This window comes from Branchiostoma belcheri, unplaced genomic scaffold, assembly GCF_001625305.1.
Source record: "Branchiostoma belcheri isolate BF01 breed outbred unplaced genomic scaffold, Haploidv18h27 scaffold17, whole genome shotgun sequence".
In the NCBI taxonomy this organism is placed as follows: domain Eukaryota; kingdom Metazoa; phylum Chordata; class Leptocardii; order Amphioxiformes; family Branchiostomatidae; genus Branchiostoma; species Branchiostoma belcheri.
In genome coordinates, this window is record NW_017803157.1 from 646,011 (window position 1) to 658,649 (window position 12,639).

General features: G+C 43.4%; 1 protein-coding gene across 1 annotated transcript in view; it reads left to right on the top strand.

The window, feature by feature from the left end:
* Nucleotides 1–12,554, top strand: part of LOC109466564 (ovochymase-1-like) — a 13,514-nt gene extending 960 nt beyond the window's left edge. Inside the window, exons 3-21 of the mRNA XM_019764297.1 lie at nt 658–772; nt 1,254–1,395; nt 1,704–1,801; nt 2,161–2,250; nt 2,660–2,832; nt 3,245–3,390; nt 3,665–3,819; nt 5,030–5,112; nt 5,725–5,863; nt 6,074–6,168; nt 6,554–6,703; nt 7,220–7,335; nt 7,894–8,020; nt 8,367–8,524; nt 9,003–9,094; nt 9,768–9,887; nt 10,511–10,650; nt 11,319–11,464; nt 12,271–12,554. Of these exons, the coding sequence (XP_019619856.1) occupies nt 658–772; nt 1,254–1,395; nt 1,704–1,801; nt 2,161–2,250; nt 2,660–2,832; nt 3,245–3,390; nt 3,665–3,819; nt 5,030–5,112; nt 5,725–5,863; nt 6,074–6,168; nt 6,554–6,703; nt 7,220–7,335; nt 7,894–8,020; nt 8,367–8,524; nt 9,003–9,094; nt 9,768–9,887; nt 10,511–10,650; nt 11,319–11,464; nt 12,271–12,432 (2,447 nt within the window). The 3' untranslated portion in view covers nt 12,433–12,554. The remainder of the gene's footprint in view (nt 1–657; nt 773–1,253; nt 1,396–1,703; nt 1,802–2,160; nt 2,251–2,659; nt 2,833–3,244; nt 3,391–3,664; nt 3,820–5,029; nt 5,113–5,724; nt 5,864–6,073; nt 6,169–6,553; nt 6,704–7,219; nt 7,336–7,893; nt 8,021–8,366; nt 8,525–9,002; nt 9,095–9,767; nt 9,888–10,510; nt 10,651–11,318; nt 11,465–12,270) is intronic.
* Nucleotides 12,555–12,639: the final 85 nt, after the last annotated feature.

Below are 12,639 nucleotides of genomic sequence, written 5' to 3' on the forward strand. Positions count from 1 at the left end.
TCTCTGCTTATTCAAGAAATTTAATGCAGATTTGCCCCAGGCACATTTCTTGATACACATTGACTACCAAGTAAATCTTAAAAGTAATATTTATTTCGGTAAATCAAATATGGCACAGATTACACATCTCTGACCTGTTTTTTCTTCCCTGTTTGTTGCAGAAGGCCGAAGTCTGCACCAGCGGCCGACGGCCCGAATCCCTACGCCTGTCAGGTTCAACTGAGCCTGCATCACAGCACAGACACAGACAAACTACTGGTCACTGTGCATAAAGCTACGTAAGTCTGACTGTGTGTGTGTGTGTGTGTGTGTGTGTGTGTGTGTGTGTGTGTGTGTGTGTGTGTGTGTGTGTGTGTGTGTGTCGTGTAGTGTGTGTGTGTGTGTGTGTGTGTGTGTGTGTGTGTGTGTGTGTGAGTGTGTGAGTGAGTGAGTGAGTGAGTGAGTGAGTGAGTGAGTGAGTGAGAGTGAGTGAGTGAGTGAGTGAGTGAGTGAGTGAGTGAGCGAACAAGTGAGTTAGAGAGTTAAAAAGTCTCTTTCTTATCCATCTAAACTGGATTTTTTCTACCGATTTATCATATGATTCTCAAATCATAACTCATGCGGAATACGTTATGAGCAATGTGTGAAATATTGCTGTCTATTGTTTCCTCCCCTCAGGCCGCTGGTGTGGTCAGGACAAACCGCCGGCCTACCTCAGCGCGTCAAACTCCATCCTGGTCAGGTTCATTTCTGACGGAGCCACGCGGAGAACGGGATTTTCTGCCACTTACTGGTGATCCTGGTGCTCTAACTTGTTTTAGCCTACATGTAGCGTGTGCACACACACACGCACACATACACACGCACGCACACATACACATGCACACATACATACACATGCACATATACACATGCACACATACATACACATGCACACATACACATGCACGCACACATACACATGCACACATACACACGCACACAAACATACACGCACTCATACATACAAGCACGCACACATACACATACGCACACATACACATACGCACACATACACACGCACACATACATACACACACACACACACACACACACAGACACGAAAGCATGTGACCAAGTGGTGAAAGGTTAACATACGATCATTTCATTCATCTCACCAAGTGAAGAATGCAGAAATGTCCACTGTAGCCAGATGTTGAAACTCATTCTGTGTATACGGAAAGGAAATTTTCACTACGGCATGATGACATTTTCCCAAATCTGTGTTTCTCAAGGACGACCACATCTGGGTCTGTGTCCACGCCAGACACAACTGCAGAAATCAACAGCGCCTCCTGCGGCACGCCAGATATTGCACCTTCTCTGACGAGGATCATAGGAGGGACTGGCGCTCGCCAGGGCAGCTGGCCATGGCAGGTATGGGAAAGTATAAGTTATAACCTTAGATGTAACAGGACTTGTTGTTCATGCATTTATAAAAGTGTAAGATGATTCACTACTTTCGATACGTACGTTATAGTGGGCTAGTGACCCCCGTTCGTGTGCCAGGCAGCTTGTGACGCCCTCCGTCTCGGTTCAGGGCATGATAGCATTTCAACTCTTCCTCCATGTGAATGAAAATTTATGCAATTAATGTATACCATGTGCCAACTGTAATACAATGGTCTATGCAGACACATTGACCCCACTTGTTTATTATAAGATGAACAAAAATGTTTCCCTAGGTGTCTCTGAAAGACAGTTATAACGGAGGTCACGTGTGTGGAGGGTCATTGATTGCACCGAACTGGGTCCTGACAGCATCGCACTGCGTGGAAACGTCGTAAGTCATCTGTCACTAGTCTCGACCAGACTTAGTACACTGGTTATATTATAGGGAGAATAATCTACCAGGGTAGATGCTTGCAAACATTTTCATTACGCTTTTTTACTGGACCACTTTAGACTACTTTTACGCTAACCAATCAAAAATAGTAATGACTATACAGTAGTAGTAGTTGATCCTTAGATAAGGGTACACAAAACGATAAGTAAACGGCTCTAACTGGTTTTGATTAGCATATCATCTCTCCCAGGTGACTATGGTACATGTGCAAAAGGTACCCGTTCTACTACTAACGTCTACTACATTGTAGCTTTGCATCCACTATGTACCACGTACTTTGTACCATGGTTCTTCAGATCTAACAACCCATCACGGTGGACTGTACGTCTGGGGAGTCACACCAGGGAGGCCACGGACAGCACACAGCAGGACTTTTCTGTGTCTAGGTAGGTTGGTTTGTTTATTAGTACAACAAAATACGCAGTACAATAAATGATAGATAAAACAGGTGCAGGAGGAGGGAAAAGGTGCGTATAGCTTATACCAGGTCCTCCTACTCTAAATTAATCAAAATTGAAAGAAGATAATACACAGAATCGTATAAAACGATACAGTAAATATGTAAGTATGAACCCAGGAATATTCTGACTGGTTCTCTTTGCACTGCAGCACAGGCGTCGTTGCTATAGATGCACATTGCAGTGCAATGTGAACTAGTCAGAATTGCCCTGAGGAAGGTGGCAGACGGTCACCGAAGCGTCGGCTGTGAATAAGACAATTAGTTGTAAAAGAGTCTCTTTACTCAATAAATTATCAACCTGATAAAAGTATTCACGTATGTTTTTATGTATGTAGGATTATCATGCACGAGAATTACAACATGGCGTCTCTGGACAATGACGTCGCCCTGATGAAGTTGAGCGGGTCCGCTGACGTCAGCACCTCTTACGTCAACACTGTCTGCGTTCCCGACTTCCCCTTCGCGTCTGGGACCGGATGTTACGTCACGGGATGGGGCACAACCGGAAGTACGTGAAAATGCTTTACTAGTACGTTTTATGATGGTTCATATCATCTATTCATATTGACGTATGGTTATTAGCAGACCTTCATTAGGCCATGTTGATTTTTATTATATACAGCGTAGATGACATCTCAGGGCGCATGAATTCTCGTCTGTTTCAAAAAAGAAAAGTTTTTCGACCATACTGTAAATCTTTAATACAAAGCAACTGCAAAATGAACAAAGGTATGCAGTAAATTAAAAAAAAGATATTGGGAAGCGATACTTACGTGGTAGAATACTAAAATCAATCCCAAAAGAGAAGAAGAAAATGTGAAGGATGAAAATGAAGAGTCGATTGTTCGCCATACCATACGAAGAAAATAGTACTTTAAATTCCTAGTCTTTGAGATAACAGCATGTTACCATATCTACAGGCGGCTTGTTAGCTACCACGCTGCAGCAGGCGTACGTGCCCATCATCGCCCGCTCCACCTGTAACCTGGGCTCCTGGTACAACGGCGCCGTCACCAACAACATGATCTGTGCAGGCCACGCCATGGGGGACATCGACTCCTGCCAGGTGACTCAGCAATGCCTCCTTGCGGTTTGTTTTACAGCTGCACAAACACGGCCTTTGGCGCTATATTGATTGTACCGGAAAGACTGTAAACTCTAATATTTAGTTTTTGTACCATGGCAAGACGATGCAACATAATTAACAGCCTGGAAGCTCTTAGGATGATGTCTGACAAACACATAGAAACGTAAGAAACGTAAGACGAAAATCCCTATATCCAAGATTTTCTGTGCCGTGAAGATAAAAGTAAAGTATTGAAGCATCGTTTTTATTTCAGGGTGACTCTGGTGGCCCGCTGGTCTGTTCCAGCGGAGGGAAGTGGTACCAGGCGGGTATCGTCAGTTGGGGGTACGGCTGCGCACAACCCAACCGTCCCGGCGTCTACACCAACGTCAAGAACTACGTCCAGTGGATCCAGGATAAGCTACAGCAGTACTCTTAGACATGCTAGTCAATCAAGCAGTAAGAGAGAAAGAAAACTATCCTAAATCTTTGGTTTCTTCTGTTTTGTTTTGCTTTGTTTTGTTTTGTTTTGTTTTGTTTTGTTTTCTTTTGAGCTGTTTTAAAGACATCCAGTGCAATTTTAGGGCGGCAAAACTGGAATAGAATAGGGCAATCTGTATGATATTAACACCCGTAATAGATTAATTATAAATTATGATGCAATTGACCAAACATCCAACGAAAACCGTGAAAAATCCGGGTTTCACGCGTGCAGACGCAGTGCTTTTCTGCCGACGTTATAACTTACATATCATCACTTTACTCCGCCTACAAAAATATTTTCCTACTTCCATAGGTTAGGCTGAGATCCAGCACAAATATTTGATTATTTTCCTATGATAGAAGAACACACATAACCTATCAGACAAAGATCGATAAATACGTTACATGATATATAACAGCTTTGCAGAATCTGCATGTTCTTGACCTAACGCACTACTTGCATACCGTTGAACGTGCGAACGTTTACCCCAGATTTCCAAACAGAGTATGGGATATATTTCCAGGCTCGCATTCGGGAATTGGTCAAAAATTGTAAATAACGTTTTTATGCATCAACTATCAATGAGAAGAAAATGAGAGAAAATTTGGTCACTAGTGTTGTTGCATACCAAAATGCGTTTAATTCCAAAACAATTTTTGGAATGCTTTGAAATGGAATGTATTTTTATTCCGAAACATGATCCATTCCAGGACATCTTTTGGAATAACATGAAGTGGAATGGATGTTGTCTTCCAAAACGTGATCCATTCCAAAACATGAGTTTCTTAATCACGTGTTCCTGGTTCTAGCGCAAACCCTAACCTAAACAAGTGCATACACATACATACAGACAGAAAGACAGACACACACACACACACACACCGTGGAGGAATTCCAAAACATGTTTTGGAATAACACCTTTCGGAATGCAACAAAGAGACGTTAACAAACACTCTGTATACAGTGCCGTGTATATGCATAGTACATTGTTACATGTACGGATGTGTACATAGATCGGGCTGCTCAGTCAAACATCCTGACATACACATAACGTAAAAAGCACCAGTGTAAGCATCACTGGTTGCCAAGGGTCGTGTTGTTTATGTGTATGACCATATGGTATAAAGAGCCTGCACGCACAGTGGTACCTCTCTGACTTTTTCCAAGGGAAGAACTAGACGTCACCATGTGGTTGTTGTGCCTAGCAGCTTGTGCCATTGCCGTCCATGCACAAACAGGTGAGCGACTTTTCAATGGAAGTGGGCAGAACCCCTCTTTAATATTTGTTCTGTGCCTTTCTAGTGCAGGGTGCTCTAACTCGAGTTTATTATAGCTATTTATAGTTCCTAAATACCATGTAAATATATTCTTTGCAGTTATATTAGTGCAGTTTGTAGTAAACATTGCTTTATTTTGAATTTCACCACACTATTAAGAAAAGTTTGAATCTTTACTTCTGGATAAAATAAGAAAATAATGTCAGACGTTTCAGACGCCGTCCGGCATCTTTCATCAGTGAAATATTCAAAATTATTTTCTTATTTTATCCAGAAGTAAAGATTCAAACTTTTCTTATTAGTATTATCCTGGATGATTAATCTTCACAAACGTTTCACCACACTATGTTTATATTTACTCGTAGTGTGACTGAAGCTTGTAGTAAATCGTGGAAATTGAGAGCCAAATTGGCCAAATAGAGAGATAGCATGCCAGGGTGCGGCAAACTGTACTCTCTAGCGGACCAACTCCTCTGGCATGTTATCTCTCTATTTGGCCAATTTCTACTCTTCCAAAGCCCGATAGAGGCTATGTCGAACCGTAAGAGAGCCTGTTTTGTGGTGTTCTAACAGACTCCGGTTGTGGGTCTCCCCACGTCATGGGCGGGGAGTCTGGGACCATCATGTCCATGAACTACCCGTCCAACTACGACAACAACGCCGCCTGCGACTGGCAGATCATCGTGGCAGATGGCAAGACCGTGTCCGTCACGTAAGGTTACCTCTGTTTGTTTTGTTTTCAGAGCTGTATGTTGAAAACCTAACAGTGTGTAACGTTACAATGAGTAATACCCTGGGGATGGTCGGTGATTAAAAGTAGATTGTCCAATAGATGTCTAACAATTCAATGCAAAGAATGAAGACTCAAACTTAACTTTTATACCCTGTCTTTTCACTTAATTTTGAATAATGTTTCCCACAGATTTGAAAACTTCAACGTTGAATCTCACTCTTCCTGTGGATATGACTACGTCGCCCTGTGGGACGGAGTGGAGGATGCTACTGCAACCTACATCGGTCAGTCGCGCGCGCAAACACCCGCTCACATACCTGACAGTATACGTAAATCTTTGTATTTAGCATAGAAATATAGATTCAGTGAACTGCTTGTAGTGGTCTCGTCAGGTTATCAGATGATCTGATATAGCAAGAACTTCTTCGTATTAGGGGTCAAAGGTGGCCTGAAGCCTGTACCGCCCCCCTGCTCGTTTAAGTTGATCTCCAAGCAGATGTTTAGGTGGCCGCAAAAGAAGGTATCAAATTGTCTAAGCAGTATCCATTGGCCAGACTGTAACCATTTGCCAGCATACAGTCTGGCCAATGGATACCGCTCGGCCAACTTGATACTTTTTGCGGCCACCTAAACATCTGCTTGGAGATTACCGCTTTCCCTCCTTCACAGGAAGTTATTGTGGGACATCTCTGCCGCCCAGTGTGACGTCACTCGGGAACAGCATGTGGATCCGTTTCCGGTCCGACTCGTCCGTGGCCCGGCCAGGGTTCAAGCTGACCTACCAGGCCAGGGCGCCCAGTGTAGCTGCACTGGCTTCAGGTACTGTATTCACACCACTTTCCATTTCCAGTTCATTTTGTAACATTATTATTATAATAGTGCATGGGCCATAGGCGATATCGGTGGTGAGGTGGCAAATTCTCATTATGATATTTTTTTGAAAAGTAGGGTGACTGTGGAATATATTTTGATACGATAGATGATGAAGATTAGTAGCTTTGAACTGGATATCTGACCTTGAACTTTGACCCCATATGGACCGAGACTACCTTAACCTATGACTCATTGATTGACTGTGTGATGCTGAGTTGTCACTTTAGGGTACGGAGGTACTGTTTTGGGTGGCTGAGCTGTGGTTTGTGTGCCGGGTTGTCCGAACAACGTAGTTTGGCAGCTCGTGAGTGGGAAAGACGGACATGCAGAATGACAAGAGGTCAAAGGGTCAGCATTGAAACAGGAAAATGGGTGCAAACTAGACCTGCTAGAAGGTCTTCCCACAAGTCTGAAATCTTGTTCTGACTGTTCTAACCCATCTCTCACCCATGATCTAACCAGACTGTTACACCGGGAACTCCGTGGACTACCGCGGGACACTGGCCGTGACTCAGACCGGGAAGACGTGCCAACGCTGGGACTCCCAGTACCCTCAGTCACACAGATACAACCCTGTGGTACGTTACACCAGCTATGTAACCCTCGGTGCTGAGATTTTCTTATAGACAACCAGTAATTCCCTCACGTTTAGATGTCTATTAGACACCTTCCTCAGAGCTTCTTAGTGGATTTCTACTTCTTGCCACTTATTACATGTGAACACCGAAAGTTAACCAAGGTGATGGTGATTGTGTATAAGAGAATCCCAATACTAGTATGATCCTACGTACTGCCAACCTGATGCCAACTATTCTTGTTACTTAAGGTTCACTCACATGCACACCGATATTAGGTTCCCTCACATGACTCAGAAGAGGACTAAGTACATGCACACCATGGAGAGCGAGGGTAAGCCGAAGAGGGTTATGTAAAAGATAGTTAAAATTACTCATAGGAAATTCAAACTCTACTACTGGATGAATTACGGAGATAACATCCAGACGTTTCGAGTGATATCCATCACTCGATCTCCGTAATCTATCTAGTAGTAGACTTTGAATTTCCTATGAGTCTTGTTTACCTGGATGTCTAACCTTCATGAACGGATTGTTAAATTGTTTTGTTCTTTGCTCTAGTTCTACCCTCAGTACGGGTTGGACGAGAATTACTGCCGTAACCCTGACCAGGACTCAGGCGGCGTGTGGTGCTACACAACCGACCCTAACACCAGGTGGGAGTACTGCGACCTCAGCTCAGGATGCGGTACGTTTACCTACTTTTTACACCTTGAAAACTTGACATGTCTAAAACTTCGCATGTCACTAATACTTCAATGCTGTGGTGGGGGTATGAGATCACCTTCAGACGAAAATGGATCCCGATATTCTCAATTAGCCTTATAAGGATGTTTGCACTCACGTGACTATGACGTAGATATTATCCGCCATATTGGATCGTTCAATTTCTATCTGCAAGATAGAAGTAATTGTTACATCATACACGTGCAAGTTTGTAGTTCTAAGCTCTTCCGGTTTCTGCTAGCTATCATGGGAACTTTGGCGTCAGTTGCAAAGACACTCTAGTAGCAGTGTTTTTTTTTTTTTCTTAGCTGGGGGTACCACCACCACTCAGGCTCCCACCACCACCACCACAACCGCTACCGGTACCGGTACAGGAGACGGTACCTGCGGTGTTCCCGCCATTTCCCCCATCCTGAGCCGCGTCGTGGGGGGTGAGGACGCCAGGCAGGGGAGCTGGCCATGGCAGGTAAAACTTGGGGCACATACATAGCGTCTACCGGGCTTCAGAAGCGGCTGGGAAGGGTAGACATTGGCCAAATAGATACTACAACATGCCAGAGTAGTTGGTCCGCTAAAGGAGTACAGTTTGCCTCCCCCGAAACTGAAGCTCTCGAGAGTTAAACTAAATTTTACTATTCTTTTCAGTCGCTTATGAAGCCTGGCTGAGGCTACCAGTCACATACATTCTAGGCAAGTGGTACATGTACGATCTTGATGCCGCAGTATCATATGCATCAAGTAGACTGTGACAGACCGAACCACTGACAAGGATCTGAGGTAGCCTCTTCTGTAAGAAGACTTTTCTAGGACAGTGGCCGGGCCTGATTGCTCATACGCAAGCTCAGTTGCGTGGATTAGTTATCATGCATGACAAAGACTCCTACACAGCCATAAAAGCTAGCGAAAGTCCCTTGCAGAAACGGATATATTTTCTATTCCTGCAGGTATCGATGCTGCTGTACGGCAGCAGCCATGTTTGTGGTGGCTCCATCATCGCTCCCAACTGGATCGCTACCGCCGCTCACTGTGTCGACAGGTGGGGCGACTAGTGTGCTAATGTGAACAGTAGCCTGAGTTGTAACACTCCTGCTAATAATCGGTTTTCAGATCTAGAAACTGTAAGGTTCCAGCTACATGCAGAAGTCCTGGTGGTGGAAAGAAGATACCGGTGTACTTTTGTTTTGAATGACTGGAGGTTGTTGTCGGTGATCAGGCCGACAAGCGTAGAATGTACATTGATAACATTCAAAGTTTCCATTACAAATGAATAAAAATTGGTAAAACCTTAATATCGAAACTTATCATTGACAATTGGCCACCATGTAACCTACAGGGGGAAACAGGTGGCCAATATAGACTCCCCTAACCCCCGATGACCATCTGTTAGTAGTATATTCCTCAGTCAGTGACTCTTTTGACAGGTAGCACGTACCTCCAAATTTTTGATGTCCACTATACATCTTGCTCACGGAGTGACCTAGTCTAGGTCGAGACTTGTGTGGATCTTCTGGCCTCCTCCGCTACCTTGCGATAATAGGTCACTCCGTGAGCAAGATGTACAGTGGACATCGAAAACTTGGAGGTAACGTTACGTGTTTCTACCTGTCAAAACAGTCACTGATTGATGAATGTTCTACTAACTGATAATTCTACGTGACTGATGAACCTCTTCAACGATTACCATCTGTTTCTACTGCCGGCCCCACCAGTAACCGTTCCCCCGGCTCCTGGACGATCCGTGTAGGCAGTCACCGCCGCCAGTCCACCGACTCCACCCAGCGGGACCACGCCGTTAGCAGGGTCATCATGCACGAGAACTACAACTCAAAGTTTGTTGCACCAAAGTTATTTCTGTTGGTAGTTTTAAAACACTGTAGAATTGTGATTATTGTGTTAAGGATGATATTAACAATTCAGTCTCTATTCTTAGTGTCAAAAGTGTATGGCATATGGCTGCATGGTTAACCACTCCTGTTGAAGTCTTAATTCTCATGTCGCTTTTCTGTTTACATACCATTAGTAACGTTTATTATCTTTTACGAAGAATGTTCAGCTGCCCTGTTGCAACCTTCTTCAGGTTTGAATGAATGGCCAATCACGTGCGTGTAGGGCACGTGACCTTGCGAACACGAGACTTCAGTGATTGGTCAAAAGTGTCAGAAACTTTGCAGCCCGGACATTAAAGCTTATACTTTATAATGTATTGGCGTCAAGGAAAAAAGCGAGGAAAACTAGTAGTAATTTTACGCCAAAAAGTAGTTAATTATTACTCAAGCAACTGGATATCATTTTGGAAACGGTCAGACATTTCAGCTAGTATCCACTAGCTTTCGTCAGTGACTGAGAGACCAGAGGAGAAATGCAGGTTTATAAGCACAAAGTATTGATTGATATGCAAATAAGTGAAGACAAATAGTAGTAATTTTCCTTAATTATGTCCTCGCTATGACAGCCTTATTGATAACGACATCGCCCTAATGAAGCTGTCCAGCAGCATCACGTTTGATGACTACGCCAGTCCTGTGTGCCTGCCTACAGTTGACGTCACCGGCGGGACCATGTGTTACACCACCGGCTGGGGTTCCACCGGCGGTAAAATGACTAGTTTTCTCCTTTTCTTGATTTCTCGCGATCTTACTCTATCTCTCTCTGTCTTTCTTCTCTCAGGTTCTCTCATTCCCTCGCTTTCTCTCTCTTTCTCTCTGTCATACTCTCTCTCTCTCTCTCTCTCTCTATATATATATATATATATATATATATATATATATCTGGTTCTCGATTGATCAATCGAACAAGTTCTGGTGTGATTTGTCATTATCTGTTCGAGCAAAAACCTCTCCAATTTGCTATTCAATGTTTTATAGAAGATACATATTGGTTGTAGTAACGTCACATATAGAAAGTCTGATAGAAACTTATTCACATAGCATTTTCCAGTGTTTAACCCCGCTACTCCTTATATATCCTTATACAATGAATCTGTAACAGGATAGATGAAAACTGCTAAACGTTTCAAGTAGCATCCACTACTTTTCGTCATGACTGCCATATGGCAATATATGTCAATGACAATAAACAGTGGATGCTACCTGAAAAGTATTGTGTATCTTGCGCCAGAAAACAGTTACTCAAGCAGCTAGATGTGATTTTGGAAACGGCCAAAATGTCTAACCCTCACCGACGTATCTTGTGTATCTTATTATCTGGATGTATAACCTTTATCGAAGAACCTATATCTTTGCTAACTTGATATCCACTAGGATCCAGTCTGCCCAACATCCTGCAGCAGGGTAAAGTACCGGTCGTGGACAGGTCCACCTGTAACAGTGGCAGCTACTACAACGGGCAGATCACCAACAACATGATCTGTGCTGGCTACAGACAGGGAGGCGTCGACGCTTGTCAGGTAACACCAGTGCCGCCATATGCATGTGCCGGCTTGTTGTAAACATCGCTATGTACTGGCGCAAATTCACAATATACCTGCTTTGTATTCCTATGGTTTAGTAGCATTTTTATTTTTGGCCGGAATTTTCTTTTATTCGCCCGCGCGCACTAGTTTTGGGGTCTTCAGAGGATGTCATCCATAAAATTAACTCGGTGTGGCCTAACGTAAAAATGCTGAAAAGACATATATACATGAAATAGAGATATTGCCATGTGAACCTCCAGCTGACGCTGTTTATATATGATAAGTTAATGGTCCATACCGTGATATCGGAACAAATATTAGCAGGCATATCAGGCAGATATGAGGCACTAGATAAACATATTACCCACGTGTGCAACAACTACTGAGGCAGATACATAACGCGCCACTGCGTACATAGGTTCCTATAAACACTTTAGGGGCTTTATGAATATACTGGAAAGGGTTACTAGTAATGTTAGAGTGTTACTCGTACACGGTTTATTCCATAGATTTGAAAGATTCCAACCAGTCATCACATATAACGATATATGAATATCCTTCTAAAGGCGTCAATGTATCACATATATAGTCATCAAATATATATCATCAAAACGTCAAATAAAACCTATAATTACTATCAATAGTTCATTGTAACATTCTAAGTTTTGCTTTACAGCAATATCTATTTGTATACATTATCACTGGTAGGAATAGTACTATCAAAAGACAATGTCAAAGAGAATGTGTCGATTCCATTGAAATAACAGAATAAAATGGGTGTTTGTTTCCAAATGTTACAGGGTGACTCCGGCGGACCTTTCGTGTGTAACTACGGCGGACAGTGGACCCTGGACGGGATCGTGTCCTGGGGTTACGGCTGTGCGCAGGCCTACAAGCCCGGGGTCTACACGCGCGTCACGAACTACATCTCCTGGATCAACAACAAGATGGCGACCTACTAGATCTACAGGCACACAGCCTCGCAATCTCACACAGCCTCGCAATCTCACAGAGAAAGCACAGATGAGATCGGGACACCGGTTGCCTGAGAAAAAAAATAAAAGAACCAGTAGCCTACACTGAATACTGTCTTATCATTGTGTAATTCGTACATGTACGTGTATTCTTCTTTATAACGATGGCGTTGTAGGTTGGGTGTACTTGACTGT